This window comes from Rana temporaria, chromosome 8 (genome assembly GCF_905171775.1).
Source record: "Rana temporaria chromosome 8, aRanTem1.1, whole genome shotgun sequence".
Taxonomy (NCBI): Eukaryota; Metazoa; Chordata; class Amphibia; order Anura; family Ranidae; genus Rana; species Rana temporaria.
Window position 1 is genome coordinate 97,440,237 of NC_053496.1, and position 21,530 is coordinate 97,461,766.

The window sequence follows — 21,530 nt, forward strand, 5'->3', positions numbered from 1 at the left end:
GAAATTCTGGTAGGTGTGCTGGGAGCGGTAATTTGGGGGAATTTGTGTTGGAAGGGGGATGGGTGAAGAGGATTTTTGCTAGGAGGGAGTGATTTGTGGTGGGGGGGGGTTGTGCTAGAAAAGGCAATATGGTTCTGAGGAGGGATTTGTGCTAAGATCAGAAAACAAAATTTGGATTGTGGCGGGGGGATTTGTGCTAGGGCGGGGGGATTTGGAATGGGGGAGAAGTTTTGTACTTGGGGGGGGGGGGGGGGGGGATATGTGCTGAGGGCATAGGGGAAGAGAGAGGATTTGAGCTGGGGCAAACATTTTTGCCAGGAGGGGATTTTAGCAGGGGTGTGGCTTTGTACTGGGAGGAAGGGGGATTTATGTTTAGGGGTAGAACGCTGATTAGTGCTCAATTTTGTATTGGGAGGGGGGATTTTCGTTTACTGGCACATAATCGTACATCTTGGGGGGGCGCAATTTGGCATGATTGCCCTGAACTCCAGAAAACCTTGTCCCGGCACTGGAACCTAGCATGCACAGGATTTGAACCCTGGGTCACACACATGGAGGGCAGGCTTGCTGCCACTGAGCTACACCTTCTGGCCTAAACGTTTAACACCCACCCGAATCTTCAGAGGGTCTGAATGGGAATGACACATCCACTAGGTCCGAGACAGAAGCTGCTCTAAGAAGAAAGTCGTCCAGGTAGCCAATGAGGCAAAGTTAGAATAAGTTAGAATAAGTTAGAATAAGTTAGAATAAGTTAGAATAAGTTCGAGCTCCCAGCTGAAAACCCCATGGTGCTTACACCAGATCAAAAGGGAGGACCACAGGCTGACAGAGACCCTCTCTCATCACGAAACACAGAAAAAAACACTGAAATGCGCAAAACGGGACATGCATGTATGCGTCCCTGATGTCCGAGGATGCCAGGACGTCCCCCGGATGGAGCGCAGCTACCACCGAACGAATGGATTCCATGCGGAACTACCCGACGTTCACAAAAGGTATTTAGGGCCTGAGGCCCATAGAAAACCCCAAACCTCTCGTCCTGCAGGAAATGTAAAATTACCCCGCAGCTTAGCAAGTCCCACACTGCCCAAGGCAGACCGACGGGCCGGGAGAGGAAGACACAAGGAAAGAACTTTGTTCTGTGGATAGGAGGAAACCCTATCTAGTACTCCGAAGAGACAACCTCACAGACCCACTGGTCGGAGAGCAGGGAGGTTTCACCGAATTGTGAACCTGCAAGCCGCCCCTCCCACCTAGAGACAGGGAGGGAAGGCTACATACATTGGCAGGATTTGGGTGCCGGCGTGATCGGCTTACGCACCCAGGGACGGATTAGTCCCCCAGCTGGGCCTTTGACGGCCTGGGAGGGTTGCCCCCTAAATAATACAAACACACATAGTGTGTATGTATATTATGTAGGTGCATGCACACATGCCTTTGGAGGAAACCGGAGTTCCCGGAGGAACCCACGCAAACACAGGGAGCGACAATGCAAGCTCCAGGCAGATTGGCGTCAGTGTCCGGATTCGAACCAATGACTCTCTTCCTGCCAAGTAATGGCGTTAACCACTACACCGTGTGCATAAAACCATTCTGAAACAGAAGCCCTGGATAACAAGGGCGCAGCATTCAATGAAGCATCACAGACCTATATGAGGCCCTGGACCAGCAGGTCCGCTAGCCTAATAACTTCGGGAGAGAGTCGGAGCACCTACACTGTCTGGTGCAAAATGCTCACTCCGTGAGTTGTATACAGCAATAGGGGTCAGGACTACTCCAAGATGGCCGCAGGAGCGTTCAGAACGCGGCCACTGGAAAAAGGCTGACCGCAATGTAAAGCTGCGCCATAGCACGGCTACGACAAAATGGCCGCCAATGGGAGTTTTCAATGTAATTGAAAAACCTCCCATAAAAAGGTGCCAGCGCCGACTGAGACCCCAGAGTAGTGGCCACAATAGGCCGCAAGTCAGACCCCAGCATGGTTAACATGGAACGGGTCAGTACTTCGGATCTACCAGTCAGATCCATACAAGTGGGGGTTCCCGCAATAGGGAGAGTGGTCACCTATACATGACACCCGGAGGGTCCACCACCGGAGAAGAAGCCCACCTTTTGAAAAGGCTCTCCTCAAAGGGGCACTGAACCGCCCGGTGGTGAGAGACTACAAAATCCCTCAGCGGCTGTTCTCATTCCGCCCCTTAGAAATTATCAAAGAAGGGCACAGAAGGAAAAAACCTACACAGAGTGGTCTGATTTGTGTGATCCAAAAAAGGGCGAGCCCTCGGCGGAAACCCAGCTGCACTATCCAGCTTAAGAGAGTCCCTTGCAGCAGTGAAAAGCGCACCCATAAATGCCTTATCCTGCTTTTCTTTTTTTTACCCAGGTACCTGGTCCATGGCTCCATAACAGAGCATTCCCCAGGGGATAACGGGGGAAGGGGGCACTCTTTTACCGCCCGTCCGCAGTTCACCCCCACCCTGGCACAAACGTGTCCAGGACTAACAATAAAACCTCTGTGGGAATCCCAGGTGCTAACACCTGCTGCCACCACCAGCATGTTGGACCCAGATACTGACTCCAAATATTAATAATATTTACATAGTGTGTATGTATAATATGCACACCTGTCCTTACAAATAAACAAAAGCTCCTAGTGCCCTATTCAGGGCCTATCACCCACCTGCTGCGCTGATCAGGGGTACCCAGGAGACTCACCTCAGGAGGAGACTGCCCAGCGCTGCCGTCCACTCTCAGCACACAGCGGGAGAGGAAAAGAACTGAGGTAACGGTGCGGCATCTGCAGGGACCTGTGTGTCAAATGGCGGCAAAATGCTGCGTTTAAACAGGAAAAGCCTCCTAGGGCTTTTTAACAGTGAAAAACCCCTCACAGGAAAGCCCCATACAAAAAAGAAAAAAAAAAAACACAGGCCATATTACACAGTCCCCTCAGAAAGACCCCTCCCCCCCTGACAGTGGCAATGTTAGCAATGCAGCAAGGGAAAAGGAGCAGGGAAGGGAGGAGAAGAGGACCCCTGAACCCCAGCCGTACCAACCCACCAAAGCGGGAGGGACTGTACTTACCCGTCCGAGCGAGGACTCGCTGACGCGTTCCTGACAGAACTACAAATCGCAATGGAGGTAGCTGTCGGCCCGGTCCACTGTGAGTGAGACAACACCACAGCCCAGTCATATGTGGACCTCGGAGCAAAGCTCATCGGCCACCCCAGGAGTCATGGGGTATGGCGTGGCAGACCCAGCCTCTTTGCAAAGGTGTGCCCATGCTTGCTGGACGGACTGAGTAGACAACAAGGATCTATATTATCCAGTCTGTCTCTCAGCCGACAGTTGAAAAAATATTCTTCAAGAAAAAGTAAAATAAAATAAAATTTCTCCTCAGGGCGCTGGGCCCAAAGGGAGCCATACATCCTCCTTGCTCGGCAGAACGAAACTGAGGCTTCATGCTGCAGTGAGGAGGGTTATGTCTGGAGGGACCGCCCCCTGGGCGGGGCTGTTCAACTCTGTTAATGTAACATGCATTTAATTACCTAACATGTTTCTGCCTAGTCCTCTCCTGTAAACAGGGAACATAACCCCACTTGTCAAGATTCAAGGAGCTGTGTCCGTCCATGGACGATAAGAGAAATATTAGGTTTATCCACTAAACGACCACAAGCTTTTTCAAATAAGCCAATCACTTAACACAAGCAGCACAAGGGGAATACATCCATGCCGCAAAGCTTTACCTGCTGCATCTTTCCTATCCTGCAGCCAGGAAAACGAACCTAGAAATTAAAAGATCATTCAAGACATTTAACACCAGATATGCCCAATTTTGAAGTTAGAGGGTATTTTATAGCATTTTGGAAATGTTGTTCTTCCTCATTTTCTACTTTACAGACTAAAACACACAATTTCGAAAACTTGTTTTTTTGTCAGTTGTATATGAAATATTACATATGACTATTATTTATCCAGTTATAGCCAGTTTAATGCCTAATCTGTCCCTTTTCCCTCAGTCTGGAGTTTCAATTAGACAGTCTGAATACAAAAGCTTCTGCTCTGTGATATCAGCATCATGGGTGTACCTTGAATTAAAGGCGTTCTATAATCACCAAATACACTGAGCCCGCTCTTTTCAAATCGTGACAGCAGGTACGGGGAGAAAATCCCCAGCCTGCTGTCACATAAAGGGGGGGGGGGGGGGTTGGCTGCAGGATTCGGAACATGTTACATGTTCCCAAAAGTGAACCTATCCTTTAATAGGAGTAGACTATATAAAAAAAAAACACGAATGATATTTAAAAACTTTGGCCATAGACTCACTTTAAAGTGGAGGTTCCATCAAAAAAACAATTTTGTTTTAAACTGTAGCTTACGACTAAAAAACTATTCTTTTTACTCATCTGGAAATGCCTGTTGCTATGCAGTCCCACGAAATCTGCCTTTGAAACCACCTAGAATTCTGACATCTCCCTCTAATGCTCCTGGGAAATGTGTGTCATCATTTCCCAGGATGCAGTGCGCTACCCAATTATCACTCCCCATCCAAGACTTCCAGGAAGTGCTTGTAGGCTTCACAATGCCCAAAAGCAAAATGACAACGGTGTAGATATAGTTTTATAAACTATCTTTTTTGAATATCTATGCGGATCGGCGGCAGATTGTAAAATAGTAAGTGACCAGATTTATATTATAAAAACGCAGGATGAAAAGACATACATTTAAAAAATGCTAATTGTAGTTTGAACTCCGCTTTAACTGTAATAATATTATATTATATATACACACACATACAGTACAGACCAAAAGTTTGGACACACCTTCTCATTCAAAGAGTTTTCTTTATTTTCATGACTATGAAAATTGTAGATTCACACTGAATGCATTAAAACCATGAATTAACACATGTGGAATTATACATAACAAAAAAGTGTGAAACAACTGAAAATATATTTCATATTCTAGGTTCTTCAAAGTAGCCACCTTTTGCAGCAGACACATCTCTAGAACTGTTAAGAGGAGTCTGTGTGAATCAGGCCTTCATGGTAGAATCGTGTTCGATTAATCGATTTATTTTTTAATCGATTAATCGACTAATCTACTAATTTCGATTAATTATAATGCACATACAGATCCAACTACTTTTAGCTGATATCCTTACATTGCAACTCTGCATTAGTCAGTGGTATATACTATATACAATCACCCGAAACTAGTTAGTTTCCACAATCCATGACTTAACTTCACTGTTCACACAAATACGTTTTAAATTCAAATTGTAGAACTGACGCAAGTAATTTTTTCTTATTAAGCTTTAAGAAAAACTTAGAAAGTTAGTTTAACTTTAATTATACATCAGACAGGAGGCTCATATCTTATGCATTATCTTTCTTTAATAATGCCCATAGCAGAAATACAGTAAACATTTATTGTAACTTAAAAAATTCAAAGAACTACCCTTCCCAGCAGTCCCTGGGCCAGTGTAGCCCCTCCCAGACCGTAGCCTATATAAGGGACTGTCTGAGGTAACCTACTCCTCTTTCTTTCTGCTCATAGCCAGAACTCAGATAAGTACATTACTCTATGTTTATAATTTTTATGTAGGCTTGCTTGTTATTTGGTTATCAGCAGCCCCTTTTTTAATTTGTGTAGATCCTAATGTCACATCGTCTTTCCACAGGGTGCTGGGGATCCCCCCCCCCCTCCCACCCCGGCTTTTATTACAGCTACGGAGGTTTTTCCCTCCTCCGCTATTCCCTTCAACTTCCACCTGTATCTACATATACCCTCTGATCCCCTCAGACCTTCATCTGTGTGTTGTTCTATCAACCTTCTGTCTTATGAAGCACAACTGATATTTCTAAAAATGATAAACGTTTAGTTTTTGCTGTATGTTTTTCCCACTTTGCTATCTGTGCCACCCGTTTTGTAGAGAACGCGGTTTCCTCTGATGTGTACATCTTACAGTCATTGGGCTTCTTTATTTGTTTATTTTACAATATACCGCTGCTTTGCTTCTTTTGTTTCCCCCCGGTGCGCTCTGCACACTGCTCGTTTTCTGACTGGAGGTAGGACGGCGCCATTTTAACATCTCGGCGCCTTTTTTCCTACCTCCCTTCTTCTCCTCAGAGCGTCTCATCTCTGAGGGGGGCGTGGCGGTGAGAATCTCCCTGCACAAATCGCGCTATTGTCGCGAATCGACGGCGCCATTGCTGCGGACCTGTCCTGGGGACCCCATCCTCCGTGTGCTAGGCCGTCTCTCCCCATCGCCGCCACGCCAGGGTGCGGGCGGCTGTATGGTTGGAACTCTGTGTAGATCTCACTGATCTATGCGAATCACGTTAGGCCGTAGTCTCGCAAGACTACGGCCCCGAGCCTCACGTCTAGCTCTCCTTGTGGTGGGGAATATCTCCCCTCATCTAACTTCTGTCACTCACACCTAGCTGGTGGGGAATTCCTCCCCTCCCCTGCTTCTGTCACTCCTTCACCTTCAGTTACATTAACATCAGTTCTTGTTCTGGGAATTTATTCCCCTGTAGTCTATTCTACATATAATGAATATATTAATACATGTAAATAAATAATAAATTTAAATAATTATACGAATGAATAAATTATTGACTTATTAAATAAATATAAATACATCAATGAACATAAATGTCTATAAATAAATAATTTATACAATCTATATGATTGAATAAATAAATAAATATATAAATATATATAATAAACAAATTTTAAATATAAACTATTAAACTATACTTTATATATAATTGAATAAATAAATACATATATATATATATATATATATATATATAAATAAACAAATTATAACAATAATTGAATGAATTATAGAAATTACTATACAAGTTATAGTACATAACTTCCGTATCTTCCTGTGCTGCACGGCCGTGCTGTCCGCAGACAGCTGACTCCTCTCCTGTGGCTGGCGACAGATCCTTTACTCCCTACTGGTGCCACTGAAGTGGTGGACGTAGCCCGGGAAGGCCCTACCTACCTCAGTGCTGCACTGGTTCCTGAGCTGGTCGGTAGGTCCGTCCAGACTACCAGGGCATCGGTTGTTCCAACCCACATGCACCCCTATGTCCAGATCTCCCGGCAAGGATATAACGCCCCTGAGTAGGGCATGACGTCCCGTATGCGCCGTCACATTAATGTGGCCTCCGTCTCCCCGGCAGGGGAAGTAATTAACATGCCCCAGGCAGTACCCTCCCAGGACTGCCGACCCATTGACTCCCCGACAGGGGAAGTAAATAACATGCCCCAGGCAGTACCCTCCCAGGACTGCCGACCCTCTGACTCCCCGGCAGGGGAAGTACATAACATGCCCCAGGCAGTACCTTCCCAGGACTGCCGACCCACGGACTCCCCGGCAGGGGAAGTAAATAACATGCCCCAGGCAGTACCCTCCCGGGCCTGCCGACCCACTGCCTTCCCGGACTCCAATCGACCCCCGAGCCTCGGGGAGATGCACATGCAGAGGCAGCGATCCGCTAGACGGACTGAGCCAGACTCCTCGTGGACTCTTCCAGAGTCGTCCGCGGAGTACGAGGCGGCTAACACCTTTGAGTCTGAGGATGAAAATGATGATGATAATGATGATGATTATGTGAGCAGTGGGCACATGGCGCTCCATGACGACGCCAACCCTAGGTCCCAGGGTAAAACCTTATTGGACTCTTGTGGAGTACCATTTTTCGATCAGGAGGTGATTGGCCACCCACACTCCGGTGACTGGGCACCTCTACCTGAGGTGATCCAATAGATCGAATGCTGGACCCGGAGATCGATCGGTACGCTAACCGGACAAGTTGAGGGTGGAATACTCACCCTTCCATTACCAAATACGGTGGTGCTCACTCCAGAGGTGGATCCCATAATCATTCAGTATTCCAGGAAGGGAATAGAGAGGGCCTTTGGGACCTCACAGTACTGGATCTTAGATCTCTGGACCTATCACCTAACCCTACGCCTTAGTGAGCAGGCTACCGCCTCTGTAAGCCGGTTGACCTAGCACAATGGGATCACGCTAATTGATGATATCTTTAAGACGGTAGGACAAATGGAGTTATATTACTAGGCGTATACCTGGTTCACCATCCCATTCGGTTTTTCAAACCTAAACACCGTCCTAATGGACAACAGGTTGCTAGACCTTGGACCAAACAGCCAATAGTAGAGATGGACCCGCTCTCTTTGAACTTCCTCAACAACATCTTCCCGATCAGGAAGAAGAAAGGCGGTTTTTCGTCCGGTGGGAGCTTGAGAAATCTCACCAACTTACTGCCCTGTGGAACAAGGGTGAGGTTGAACATCTACTTGAACGACCTACTTCTAATGGCTGGTTCCCCTCGCCTAGCGAGCGAACACGCCTCCTGGATGGTCGGATCGTTTCGCGATCTGGGACTCCTTATAGATCACGAACACCTATTATCTCCCCATTTCAGGAGATAGAGTTTTTGGGGTTCTTGGTGTACACCAACCGAGCGATCCTTCGGCTACCCATACCCAATTAGCCGCCATCCGCAGACAGTTTTATGCTGGGCAGCAGCGGGTGTCCTTACGCGGACTGACTCGCTTAGTCGGCCTGTTCCCGGTGTCAATCCAGGCCACTCTCCAGCCCCTCTTCACTGTCGAACCCTCCAGAGACTCGAGACTCTACATCTTCGCTAGGGGCTTCGCTATACAAACTAAGTGAAGCCATGGTGGACCTAAGGTAGTGGTTACGTCATGCCGTCAAACGGAACGGCGAGACATTTTCAACTCCTCACCAGATTTCGTCATAGGGTCGGATACCATGGTGGACCTAAGGTAGTGGTTACGTCATGCCGTCAAACGGAACGGCGAGACATTTTCAACTCCTCACCAGATTTCGTCATAGGGTCGGATACCAGCCGCCTCGGCTGGGGTGCTCGGTGCAGTCCCTCGTCCTCCGGTAGGACATGGTCCGCAGAGAACCCTCGGCTGCACATCAACACGTACACCCCTGACGGCCTTTTTTGCCATCGGAAGTCTGTTGCCACGCACGTCCATCTGCTGTGTGCTATTGCCTTCGGACAACGTACCCGCAGTCCGGTACATCGATCGCTTGGTGGGCCCCTGATCCAGAATCCTAGCGGATCTAGTAAGACTTCGGGCACTTCTGCCTGGAATGCAACATCGTCCCGATTGCGGGATATGCCACAGACTATCCCTATAGGGTGGCAGATTGGATTCTCGTTACCTGACCGATTCCAACGATTGGCGACCGCACCGGTCAGGGTCCCTGATCCTCGCTCACTTCGCGGATCCTTCTCTATGGACCTGTTCGTTCCCCGTATCAACCACCAGTTTCCGCGCTCTTACAACCGGAGGCCGGATCCGGAGGCGCACCATGTGGACGCCCTCCACCAAACGTGGTCACAGGGGACACATTACACGTTCCCCTGTTCCCGGTGACCCTCAGGGTCCTCCTTCACTTAGCGAGCCGGAGGGCATCAGTCGTGCGGTTCACTCCGTGGTGGCCGACGCAGCCATGGTTTCTCCTCCTTCTGAGGACGACGGTGGAACTCCCCAGGTTGTTTCCTCATTCCCCCCACCTCCTCGCTGGTCCGAACGGGGATCTGCACCCTCTACTCACGAAGCACATCCTACCTCTCCTCACATGGTTAGTATCGGGGTTTCCGGTCGCAGACTACGACCTTTCGGGAACAGCTAGGGATTCCCTGCCTTGGACTGGGCCCCGGGACTAGATCGGCAGCTCGATCTACCTGGGGACTCTGGGTTACTTGGTGTGATCAACGACGGGTCGACCCCGTTCAAGCGCCAGGGTCTGTAATAGCCAATTATCTGGCGGACTCTTTGGATCCGTTGGTGTGTCAATTTTGAAGGCGTTAAGTTTAAATCGCCCAATGTACCAGCACACTTGGGATTTTTCCAAGGTCATGATCATGTTCTCGGGCTGGGGGACGTTGACACTCTGTTTTGAGGTTCCTGTCTTTCGAGCTTACTGTCTTCTTGTGTCTGATTTCCATCATCGTGGGTCAGACGTCAAGGCTTTGGACATATCCAGGCGTCATTCCTCGTCTCAGAGACTCAAGTCTTTTTCCGTTGTGCGTTGGACCAGACGGTACTTCGATCGGTTTTCTACCCGTTCTTCCCCGCACATCCACAACTGTATGTGGTCCGCTGTCTACAGACTTATATGTCCTTGACAGCCTCGCTGCGATCTTCGCAAGTCTTTCAACTCCTCGTTTCCTACGTTAATCCTCTCTTCCCGGTTTCCTCTGTGACTTACTATAGCGGCGGACTGTTGTCAGCGACCGCTTTTCCGCCAATCCCGCTTTGAACAGGAGGTACACATATCTATGTCAGTGTTGTGGATTATTTTGATTGTTATTGGTCATATGCATTGTTATAGCTTTGAACTTGCATAAGATATGAGCCTCCTGTCTGATGTATAATTCGAGATTTTCCTAGCTTGTGACGGAAAATATTAATTATATGAAGACAGGAGGCGAGTATCTTCCCTCCCAACCCAACCCTGTCACGAGGTTGTCTCTCTCTCGTTCTAGACTGATGAACCACGCACCCTGCAAGTCGGAGGCTGGTACGCCCCGGGAGTTCGTTTTCACTATCCCCGTTGGGATTGCTGTCCGTTTCGATCCATGGGTTTAGTTCACCGCAGATGGAGGTTCCTACTGCGTTCCAGATCCGGAGTCGGGATGCCGTTGACTGAATCCGTTGGTCCATGTTCCTGAGGACAACTGACCGGTCGGCTCCGAATGGTTTGGGTTTCCTATGGTCCCCGTTGGGATGAAGTTGGTCCGGATGAAGTTGGTCCGTGTTGGCCTTGTCCTTTCGTTTCCTCCAGATTCGGATGTTGTGTTTCGGTCGGAAGGTTCCCGGCAGCCGCGGAGATGTCTAATTGGACTTTCGGTTCCTGTTTACACTAATTTGCATGAAGAAAGAGGAATAGGTTACCTCAGACAGTCCCTTATATAGGCTACGGTCTGGGAGGGGCTACACTGGCCCAGGGACTGCTGGGAAGGGTAGTTCTTTGAATTTAAGTTACAATAAATGTTTACTGTATTTCTGCTATGGGCATTATTAAAGAAAGATAATGCATAAGATACTCGCCTCCTGTCTTCATATAATTAATATTTTCCGTCACAAGCTAGGAAAATCTCGAATTATAAAACGTATCTAGTATATTGACGGTCAGTCACTTTATAGTAGGCAAGTAGGCATCAATTTAGCCAGTTACACAGACATACCATTTACATTTTCTGGAAGCAGACATGATCGCATTTTTATTGACAATATACCCTCAAGAACTGAACAGTCTTTCACACGGAACAGATGTTGCCGATACACAAAGAATTGTCTGCACAAAACTGCTTAGGACAGGAAAACAATGGTTATTTTTGCCCCCTTCCCCTGATGGAGCCCGATGCATCCTCCTGCTCCACAGATGCAAAGGTACCTCAATCCAATGGGTGCAGTTTTCTCGCATCCAGCAGGGTAAGTCTCACTGTCCAGGCTGTCCGGTGATGTCAAGAATTTTGATCGATCAAAAGAATTTTGACCGATCAAAAAAATTAAAGATTAATCGAGGAATTAATCTTTAATTTCCCCAGCCCTAATATATATATATATATATACATACAGTGAGGAAAATAAGTATTTGAACACCCTGCTATTTTGCAAGTTCTCCCACTTGGAAATCATGGAGGGGTCTGAAATGGTCATCGTAGGTGCATGTCCACTGTGAGAGACATAATCAAAAAAAAAAATTCCAGAAATCACAATTTATGATTTTTTAACTATTTGTATGATACAGCTGCAAATAAGTATTTGAACACCTGTCTATCAGCTAGAATTCTGACCCTCAAAGACCTGTTAGTCTGCCTTTAAAATGTCCACCTCCACTCCATTTATTATCCTAAATTAGATGCACCTGTTTGAGGTCATTAGCTGCATAGACACCTGTCCACCCCATACAACCAGTAAGAATCCAACTACTAACATGGCCAAGACCAAAGAGCTGTCCAAAGACACTAGAGACAAAATTGTACACCTCCACAAGGCTGGAAAGGGCTACGGGGAAATTGCCAAGCAGCTTGGTGAAAAAAGGTCCACTGTTGGAGCAATCATTAGAAAATGGAAGAAGCTAAACATGGACTGTCAATCTCCCTCGGACTGGGGCTCCATGCAAAATCTCACCTCGTGGGGTCTCAATGATCCTAAGAAAGGTGAGAAATCAGCCCAGGACTACACGGGAGGAGCTGGTCAATGACCTGAAAAGAGCTGGGACCACCGTTTCCAACTGTTGGTAATACACTAAGACGTCATAGTTTGAAATCATGCATGGCACGGAAGGTTCCCCTGCTTAAACCAGCACATGTCAAGGCCCGTCTTAAGTTTGCCAATGACCATTTGGATGATCCAGAGGAGTCATGGGAGAAAGTCATGTGGTCAGATGAGACCAAAATAGAACTTTTTGGTCATAATTCCACTAACCGTGTTTGGAGGAAGAAGAATGATGAGTACCATCCCAAGAACACCATCCCTACTGTGAAGCATGGGGGTGGTAGCATCATGCTTTGGGGGTGTTTTTCTGCACATGGGACAGGGCGACTGCACTGTATTAAGGAGAGGATGACCGGGGCCATGTATTGCAAGATTTTGGGCAACAACCTCCTTCCCTCAGTTAGAGCTTTGAAGATGGGTCGAGGCTGGGTCTTCCAACATGACAATGACCCGAAGCACACAGCCAGGATAACCAAGGAGTGGCTCTGTAAGAAGCATATCAAGGTTCTGGCGTGGCCTAGCCAGTCTCCAGACCTAAACCCAATAGAGAATCTTTGGAGGGAGCTCAAACTCCGTGTTTCTCAGCGACAGCCCAGAAACCTGACTGATCTAGAGAAGATCTGTGTGGAGGAGTGGGCCAAAATCCCTCCTCCAGTGTGTGCAAACCTGGTGAAAAACTACAAGAAACGTTTGACCTCTGTAATTGCAAACAAAGGCTACTTTACCAAATATTAACATTGATTTTCTCAGGTGTTCAAATACTTATTTGCAGCTGTATCATACAAATAAATAGTTAAAAAAATCATAAATTGTGATTTCTGGATTTTTTTTTTTTTTTATTATGTATCTCACAGTGGACATGCACCTACGATAACAATTTCAGACCCCTTCATGATTTCCAAGTGGGAGAACTTGCAAAATAGCAGGGTGTTCAAATACTTATTTTCCTCACTGTATATATATTATATATATATATATATACATATATACACACATATATACATATACACACACACACATACATACACAGTAGGTGCACGCGATATTGTGTCAATCTCGCTCTCTTTCTCGGCGAGATTGAGCACCTACGAGCCCCATCGCGGGAGCCAGCGCCGAGCTGGCTTGCCGCGATGGAGACAGAGCCGCCATAAAAGCGACGGGAGATCCGACTTGGATTCCCGCCAATTCTACACGTGTGCGGCGTTTGTTATGAATCCTGAGGGGGAAGTCCCCGCCGGATTTTAAATAAAAATTCGGCATGGGTTCCCCCCTCAGGAACATACCGGGCCCTTAGGTCTGTTATGGGTTGTAAGGAGAGGCCCCCTACGCCGAAAAAACGGCGTAGGGGGTCCCCCTACAATCCATACCAGACCCGTATCCAAAGCACGCTACCCGGCCGGTCAGGAAAAGAGTGGGGACGAGCGAGCGCCCCCCCCTCCTGAGCCGTATCAGGCTGCATGCCCTCAACATGGGGGGGTTGGGTGCTCTGGGGCAGGGGGGTGCACTGCGGGGCCCCCCCACCCCAGAGCACCCTGTCCCCATGTTGATAAGGACAGGGCCCCTTCCCGACAACCCTGGCCGTTGGTTGTTGGGGTATGCGGGCGGGAGGCTTATCGGAATCTGGGAGCCCCCTTTAATAAGGGGGCCCCCAGATACCGGCCCCCCACCCTAAGTGAATGGATATGGGGTACATCGTACCCCTACCCATTCACCTGGAGGAAAAATGTTAAAGTCAATAAACACAACACAAGAGTTTTTAAAATAATTTATTAGTCTGCTCCGGAGGCCGCCCCGTCTTCTTTAGCTCTGTTTACCAGGGGGGGCTTCTTCTTTGACGTCTTCGGGTGGGGGCCGCTCTTCGCCGCCGTCCGGTTCTCTTCCACCACCGGGGGGGTTGCTTTTATAAAAGCGCCCACTCCTCTGCGGGTTTCCTCCGACGTCTTCGGCGGGGGGTGGTGTGCTTCTTCTTCCGCTATCCGGGGGGGTCTTCTTCGGCTATCCGGGGGGTCTTCTTCACTCTCCGGGGGTCTTCTGCTATGTTCGCCGCTCTCCGCTGTTGACTCGGCGCACCCCGGTTCTTCCTCCAGCTGTCCGGTGCCTTCTCCTTCAGCGATGAACGTCTATCTTCTTCTTCCGTGCTGTGACGTATTCTTCTTCTTCCGGGCTGTGACGTATTCTTCTTCTTCTTCCGGGCTGTGACGTCATCTTCTTCTCTTCTCCAGATGTTGACACGCCGGCTCTTCTCGCTGAAATGACGTGTGCGCAGCTTGCATCGGACCTATATAGGCCTCACAGTCCCATCATGCTCTGTACCTACCCATGTGATACCTACCCACGTGGGTAGGTATCACATGAATACAGCATGTATTCCCAAAAAGATGCTCTGCTGCGACCTGTAGTACCACCAGATGTGCATGGCTGTGGTCTGTACTCTCCAGAACCGCCAGATTGCCATTACCTGTAGTCCCACAAGGATGCTCTGTAGTGATTCTGTAGTACCACCAGGTGTGCACCACTGTGACCGATACTCCCCAAAACTAGCCGTCTGCTGTTACCTGTAGTCTCACAAGACACTTCCAATGATTTCCTCAGCCGAGCTGTCCCCTTGTCTTTACTGCTGATCATACAGGCAGTAAGAAAACCAGGTGCTCTGCCACACTTGTGATGTCATAGCTGCACTGCATGTGACCCAGGTTGTACAGAGTAAATGCAGGGGGTGAAGGAAAGCTGTCTGGCTTCTGCATCTAGAGCCTCCTGGGAGCTACACAGTACCCTCAAATTGAAGCACAAGCAAAAACGTAAAAAATTATAAGTGAGACCCACACATTTGTTCTACCGTAGGGGAAAGGGGGTCATTGTGAGGGGGGGTTGGAATACTAGCAGGGCTATTGCCAGTGCACTCACACACTGCACCAGAGGATGACATTCGATCTTAACCCATCACAGTGTGCTCTGCCACTAGGGGCCATCAGACTTGATTCTCCAGCTGGGGATCACTACCCTAAACCTGTAAAGCATCTTACCAGTCTGCAAGGCAATATATCATTGCACAGGGTCCTGCTTCGCTGGGTCCAATGCTGGCTGGCAACCTTACAGTCCGTCTCCTCATATCCAGTGCAGGGTGCAGGTAGCATTCCTCTGAGCATTGAAAAACCATACATAATTCATCTGGAGAAGCTAGTCGCCCAATTATTGAGAAGTCCGCTATTATTTTGTGCAGAGACTACACCTAGAACACTAGCAAAAAAAAAATTAAGCTTTGCCTAATGGGGAAGGGTTATGCTTTAAAGGGAATTTCCTGCCTTTTTTGCCAGTGTCCAATTACATTAACCACTTCAGCCCCGGAAGATTTTACCCCTTTAATGACCAGAGCACTTTTTGCGATTCGGCACTGCGTAGCTTTAAAGTGGACCCACTCTCATCCTTTCTAAACTACTGCCATAGTGCTGATCTATAAGGATATACATGCCTCCTGCATGTATCCTTACCTGTCAAATGTTTCCCCTCTGTTATAAGAACTGAAAAACTGCAGATTCTGTGGATATGTTGTCTGGAGCTTGGTGGGTGAGTTCTACGCCTGCTGCCTATACTGCGCTCTTTTTATCTGTGATCACTTCGTGTAGCCATTGCCGGATGTTTACTACTATTTTTTATCTGCCATTTTTTATACTTTTGTTTGGTTCCTGTGTTTTAATAAACCCTTTTTTGATTACTCTGATCTACGCCATGTGGAGGCTTTTTTTGCTTTCTTCCATGTTTTTTACATACCCTCAAGCTGTGGAGGAGTAACATCACTGCTTCAGCATACACCAACAAACTGCCGGGAGTCTATGAATGTGGAGGAGGTCATCAGGATTCCCGACGGGAGAAGCTACAGTGGGTGACCGCGATATTGTGTCAAACTCGCTCCCTTTCTCGGCGAGATTGAGCACCTACGAGCCCCATCGCGGGAGCCAGCGCCGAGCTGGCTTGCCGCGATGGAGACAAAGCCGTCATAGAAGCGACGGGAGATCCGACTTGGATTTCCGCCAATTTTACACGTGTGCGGCGTTTGTTATGAATCCTGAGGGGGAAGTCCCCGCCGGATTTTAAATAAAAATCCGGCATGGGTTCCCCCCTCAGGAGCATACCGGGCCCTTAGGTCTGGTATGGGTTGTAAGGAGACCCCCCTACGCCGAAAAACGGCGTAGGGGGTCCCCCTACAATCCATACCAGACCCGTATCGAAAGCATGCTACCCGGCCGGCCAGGAAAGGAGTGGGGACGAGCGAGCGCCCCCCCCCCTCCTGAGCCGTAATTTATTAGTCTGCTCCGGAGGCACCCCCTGTCTTCTTTAGCTCTTTTTAGCAGGTGGGGCTTCTTCTTTGACGTCTTCGGGTGGGGGCCGCTCTTTTTCGCCGCCGTCTGGTTCTCTTCCACCGCGGGGGGGGGGTCGCTTTTATAAAAGCGCCCACCCCCGGCGAGTTTCCTCCGACGTCTTCGGCGGGGGGTGGTGTGCTTCTCAGGGGGGGCTTCTTCTTCCGCTATCCGGTGGGGTCTTCTCTGCTATCCGGGGGGTCTTCTCCACTCTCCGGGGGTCTTCTTCTATGTTTGCCGCTCTCCGCTGTTGACTCGGCGCACCCCGGTTCTTCCTCCCGCTGTCCGGTGCCTTCTCCTTCAGGGCTGAACGTCGTCTTCTTCCGTGCTGTGACGTCGTCTTCTTCTTCTGTGCTGTGACGTCGTCGTCTTCTCTTCTTCAGCCTTCTCCCGATGTTGACACGTCGCCTCTTCTCGCTGCAATGACAGGTGCACGGTTTGCATCTGACTTATATAGGCCTCACAGTCCCATCATGCTCCGGTACCTACCCACGTGGGTAGGTATCACATGGGTAGGTACGGAGCATGATGGGACTGTGAGGCCTATATAAGTCAGATGCAAACCGCGCACCTGTCATTGCAGCGAGAAGAGGCGACGTGTCAACATCGGGAGAAGGCTGAAGAAGAGAAGAGAAGAAGAAGACGTCACAGCACAGAAGAAGAAGACATCACAGTACGGAAGAAGAAGAAGACGTCACAGCACGGAAGAAGAAGACGTCACAGCACGGAAGAAGAAGACGACGACGTCACAGCACAGAAAAAGAAGGCACCGGACAGCGGGAGGAAGAACCGGGGTGCGCCAAGTCAACAGCGGAGGGCGGCGAACATAGAAGAAGACCCCCGGAGAGTAGAGAAGACCCCCCGGATAGCGGAGAAGACCCCACCGGATAGCGGAAGAAGAAGCCCCCCCTGAGAAGCACACCACCCCCCGCCGAAGACGTCGGAGGAAACCCGCCGGGGGGTGGGCGCTTTTATAAAAGCGACCCCCCCGGCGGTGGAAGAGAACCAGACGACAGCGAAGAAGAGCGGCCCCCACCCGAAGACGTCAAAGAAGAAGCCCCCCCTGCTAAAAAGAGCTAAAGAAGACAGGGGGTGCCTCCGGAGCAGACTAATAAATTATTTTAAAAACCCTTGTGTCGTGTTTATTAACTTTAACATTTTTCCTCCAGGTGAATGGGTAGGGGTACGATGTGCCCCATATCCATTCACTTATTAAAGGGGGCTCCCAGATTCCGATAAGCCTCCCGCCCGCATACCCCGACAACCAACGGCCAGGGTTGTCGGGAAGGGGCCCTGTCCTCATCAACATGGGGACAGGGTGCTCTGGGGTGGGAGGGCCCCGCAGTGCGCCCCCCTGCCCCAGAGCACCCAACCCCCCATGTTGAGGGCATGCAGCCTGGTACGGCTCAGGAGGGGGGGGGCTCGCTCGTCCCCACTCCTTTCCTGGCCGGCCAGGTAGCGTGCTTTGGATACGGGTCTGGTATGGATTGTAGGGGGACCACCTACGCTGTTTTTTCGGCGTAGGGGGGTCTCCTTACAACCCATACCAGACCTAAAGGCCCGGTATGCTCCTGAGGGGGGAACCCATGCCGGATTTTTATTTAAAATCCGGCGGGGACTTCCCCCTCAGGATTCATAACAAACGCCGCACACGTGTAGAATTGGCGGGAATCCAAGTCGGATCTCCTGTCGCTTCTATGACGCGCTTGCTGGAATGTGCTTGTACTATTCCAGTGCGAGATGTCGGCACCCTGTCGCCGAGAATCAGCGCGATGCCGTCATGCTAAAAACACATTCTCGGTGGCAGGCACTGTATACAACACTAACAGACGGTGACGGAAAGAGCCTGTTACTACATCACTCTTACCTCTGCTTGATTGACCCAGACCGAGAGGTATTTGGGTCCACGCCACATGGTAAGAGTATGCAACTTATCTATATACGATTGTCTCCTTGTCCACCTCTCCCCACCTCCCAATCAGCTGGAAGATCGGTTATGATCAACATTATTGTCGCATAGACATTCCATCCGTCGCTGTGTGCAGTTTTCCATTGTTGCATAGACATTTCATCTGTTGCTACGTACAGTTTTCTATTTGTCGCATAGATATCTGTTGCTGTGCATAGTTTTTTTCATTTTTTTTTTCATTTTTGCATAGACATAGATCTATTGCTGTATGCAGTTTTTTATTAGACCTGCAATATCAGCTCACGTTCACTAATAAAATTAGTTTTTGACGTTTGGACTAACATAAGTCTCTTATGCTGAGATGCTCGTATATACAGCAATTTAATTTCCTGTTATAATCATTCTCTAAATTTACCCTTGTTCCCACTGTGACTTGTGTTTACATTGATTCATATAACTTTCACATAGCCTGCTCACTAGGGTTTGCTCACTCCTGTAGTGCTGCACATTTTACCTTTATTCGTGATGTCAGTAGACTCCCCGCCCTTCTCTTCACTCCCCTTCTCTACATGCTTTTTTTTATGTATTCCTTACACTAAATTCTGCTATGATCACCAACATCCAGTCAAAGTAACCACATGACTTCAGAAAAGGAGTGGGGGTGGGAATTAATAAATAATGCCTGTCTCCAGGCTAGTGCATGAGATATGTAAAATAACCTGTCACTCACAGCAAGGGGGCGGAACGGACTAAGGATTTTCTCTGTAAGTCTGTTTTATTTCACTGAAAAGTAAAAGAGGATTGCTCAGAGCTAGATTAACTCTGTGTGGCAAGACTGGGCACAGATGATAGGAAATCTTATACTGTACATTGTGACATAAAAAAAAAAAAAAAAAAAAAAAACACAATTTGGGTTTACATCCACTTTAACTGATAATTGCACGGCCGTGCGACATTGTACTTAAACAAAATTGATGCCTTTTTTTCCCCACAAATAGAGCTTTCTTTTGGTGGTATTTCATTACCTCTGCGGTTTTTATTTTTTGCGCTATAAACCAAAATTTTTTATTTTGCTATAATAAATATCTATAAAAAATATAGATATAAAAAAAAAAAAAAAAAATGTTTCTCAGTTTAGGCCAATATGTATTCTACATATTTTTAGTAAAAAAAAATAAAAAAAAAATAGGGGATAGATTTATGGAATTTTTATTATTTTTATCGGGACTGCAACATTGTGGCGAACAGATTGGAAACTTTTGACACTATTTTGGGACCATTGACATTGATACAGCAATCAGAGCTAAAAATAGCCACTGATAACTGTAAAAGTCACCGGCAGGGAAGAAGTTAAACACTTTTGCACACCCGTGCCATTCTGTTGACGTACAGTTGCAAGAAAAAGTATGTGAACCCTTTTGGAATGAAATGGATTTTTGCACAAATTGGTCATAAAATGTGATCTGCTCTTCATCCAAGTCACAACAATAGACAGTCACAATAATTGATAGTGATCTTGCGCTTAAGAAATAAAATACAAAAACGTGCAAACTGCAAGAAAGTGACTAAGTGCTGTACCCAAATTACAATAAAATCATAAATGATACAAATGCGTGAACCAATAAATGGCAAATAGATAAACAGCAAATGTATACAACATGAATATATGATCAATAGTCCCAAAGTGCACAAAGTCGCAAAAAAGTGCAAAGTGCTAATCGTGCAAAAATATATAAAAAAAGCCAGGATGGATTTAGCTGAATGTGAAGATTGGTTCAGTATAACAATAAATGATAAGAGAATGCAGGATGTAATAAAGTTCTGTTTAAATGGATGATGGGAACAAACAGGGTCAATCTTCCAATATATCAATATTCTTGATGGATATGTTTCCTTAATTGCAGTATTGAACCATACTCTGTGTCCTCCACCAGTCTCTCAGAACTCTCACCTCACTGCAAAGGATCTTAAGCACATCAACTTATTCCCTTATCAGTCGTCTCTGCTGCAAATGTTGTAGCCACTGCGAAATGTTCATCATTAGGCTCCTCTATTCCTTTAGTAGCTCTACAACAGCAAAAAGGAAGGGGAAGTGAGAAAACTCCAGCCCATACCCAGGGTATAAAGCAAAGAGGAGAGGAAGATCCAATAGTGTAGTATAAAAAATGAACCATTAATAGTTACACACATAAAAATGGACTCTTACAATGTATAAAAGAAAAAGTGAGCATGTAAAGTTTAAATGCAGCAAAATGCGCTGTCTTACGATTCCCTTCGCTCCTTCCGATCTGCGGTAGCCCCTGTATCCCTACAACGTTACGTACCTCGTGACTTCCTCAGGGGAACCCGATTGGTTGTTGAGGCATCCTCATTATACCGTCCTAAAACCGGAAGTCTACGATCTGCCATTTTGTCAGCGGTTGAAAACAAATATGGGCACCGCCATTTTCCCTAGGATCCAGGAAACGGCAGGCAGCTCCATTTTGCTGAAGTCTTGTTTATCCTTGTCAGTGGACATTTATTTATAATATAATTGTCTTGTATTAGTAGCATTGTGGATGGCTAAACAGCTGTGTTACTATCCCTATTATGTAAATTCACACAGCGGGCTGACTATAATACTAAAGCATACGGGACTGTCCCATCAGCCATGGAAGTCACCCATAAGGTATTCCCACTAATACTCCACATTATTGACATTAATATACAAGCTAGTATAAACAATAATCAAATGTGGATAATTTCAATAAAAAACCCAAACATTAAAATACTATAAAATAGAATAAAATGAATATAAAATGACCAGCTCTATTAATCCAGATTAATCTCTCATAATGTACATGCCACCGCATATCTTGGAGTAGCGCAGGGACAGCAAGTAGGATAGAGATTTAAATGTATGAATACGATCACAACCTCACTATATAATTCTAAATAGTGATATTACTAGCCTA

General features: G+C 47.3%; 1 protein-coding gene across 3 annotated transcripts in view; it reads right to left on the reverse strand.

The window, feature by feature from the left end:
* SEC31B (SEC31 homolog B, COPII coat complex component) overlaps positions 1 to 21,530 on the reverse strand; it is a 226,566-nt gene that overhangs the window by 32,354 nt on the left and 172,682 nt on the right. For 2 of the 3 annotated variants that reach the window (XM_040362335.1, XM_040362337.1), the window contains one exon: positions 3,744 to 3,782. The exons of the other annotated variant lie outside the window; for it this stretch is intronic. In XM_040362335.1, coding sequence (XP_040218269.1) covers positions 3,744 to 3,782 — 39 coding nt within the window. The remainder of the gene's footprint in view (positions 1 to 3,743; positions 3,783 to 21,530) is intronic. 3 annotated transcript variants of the gene reach the window in all.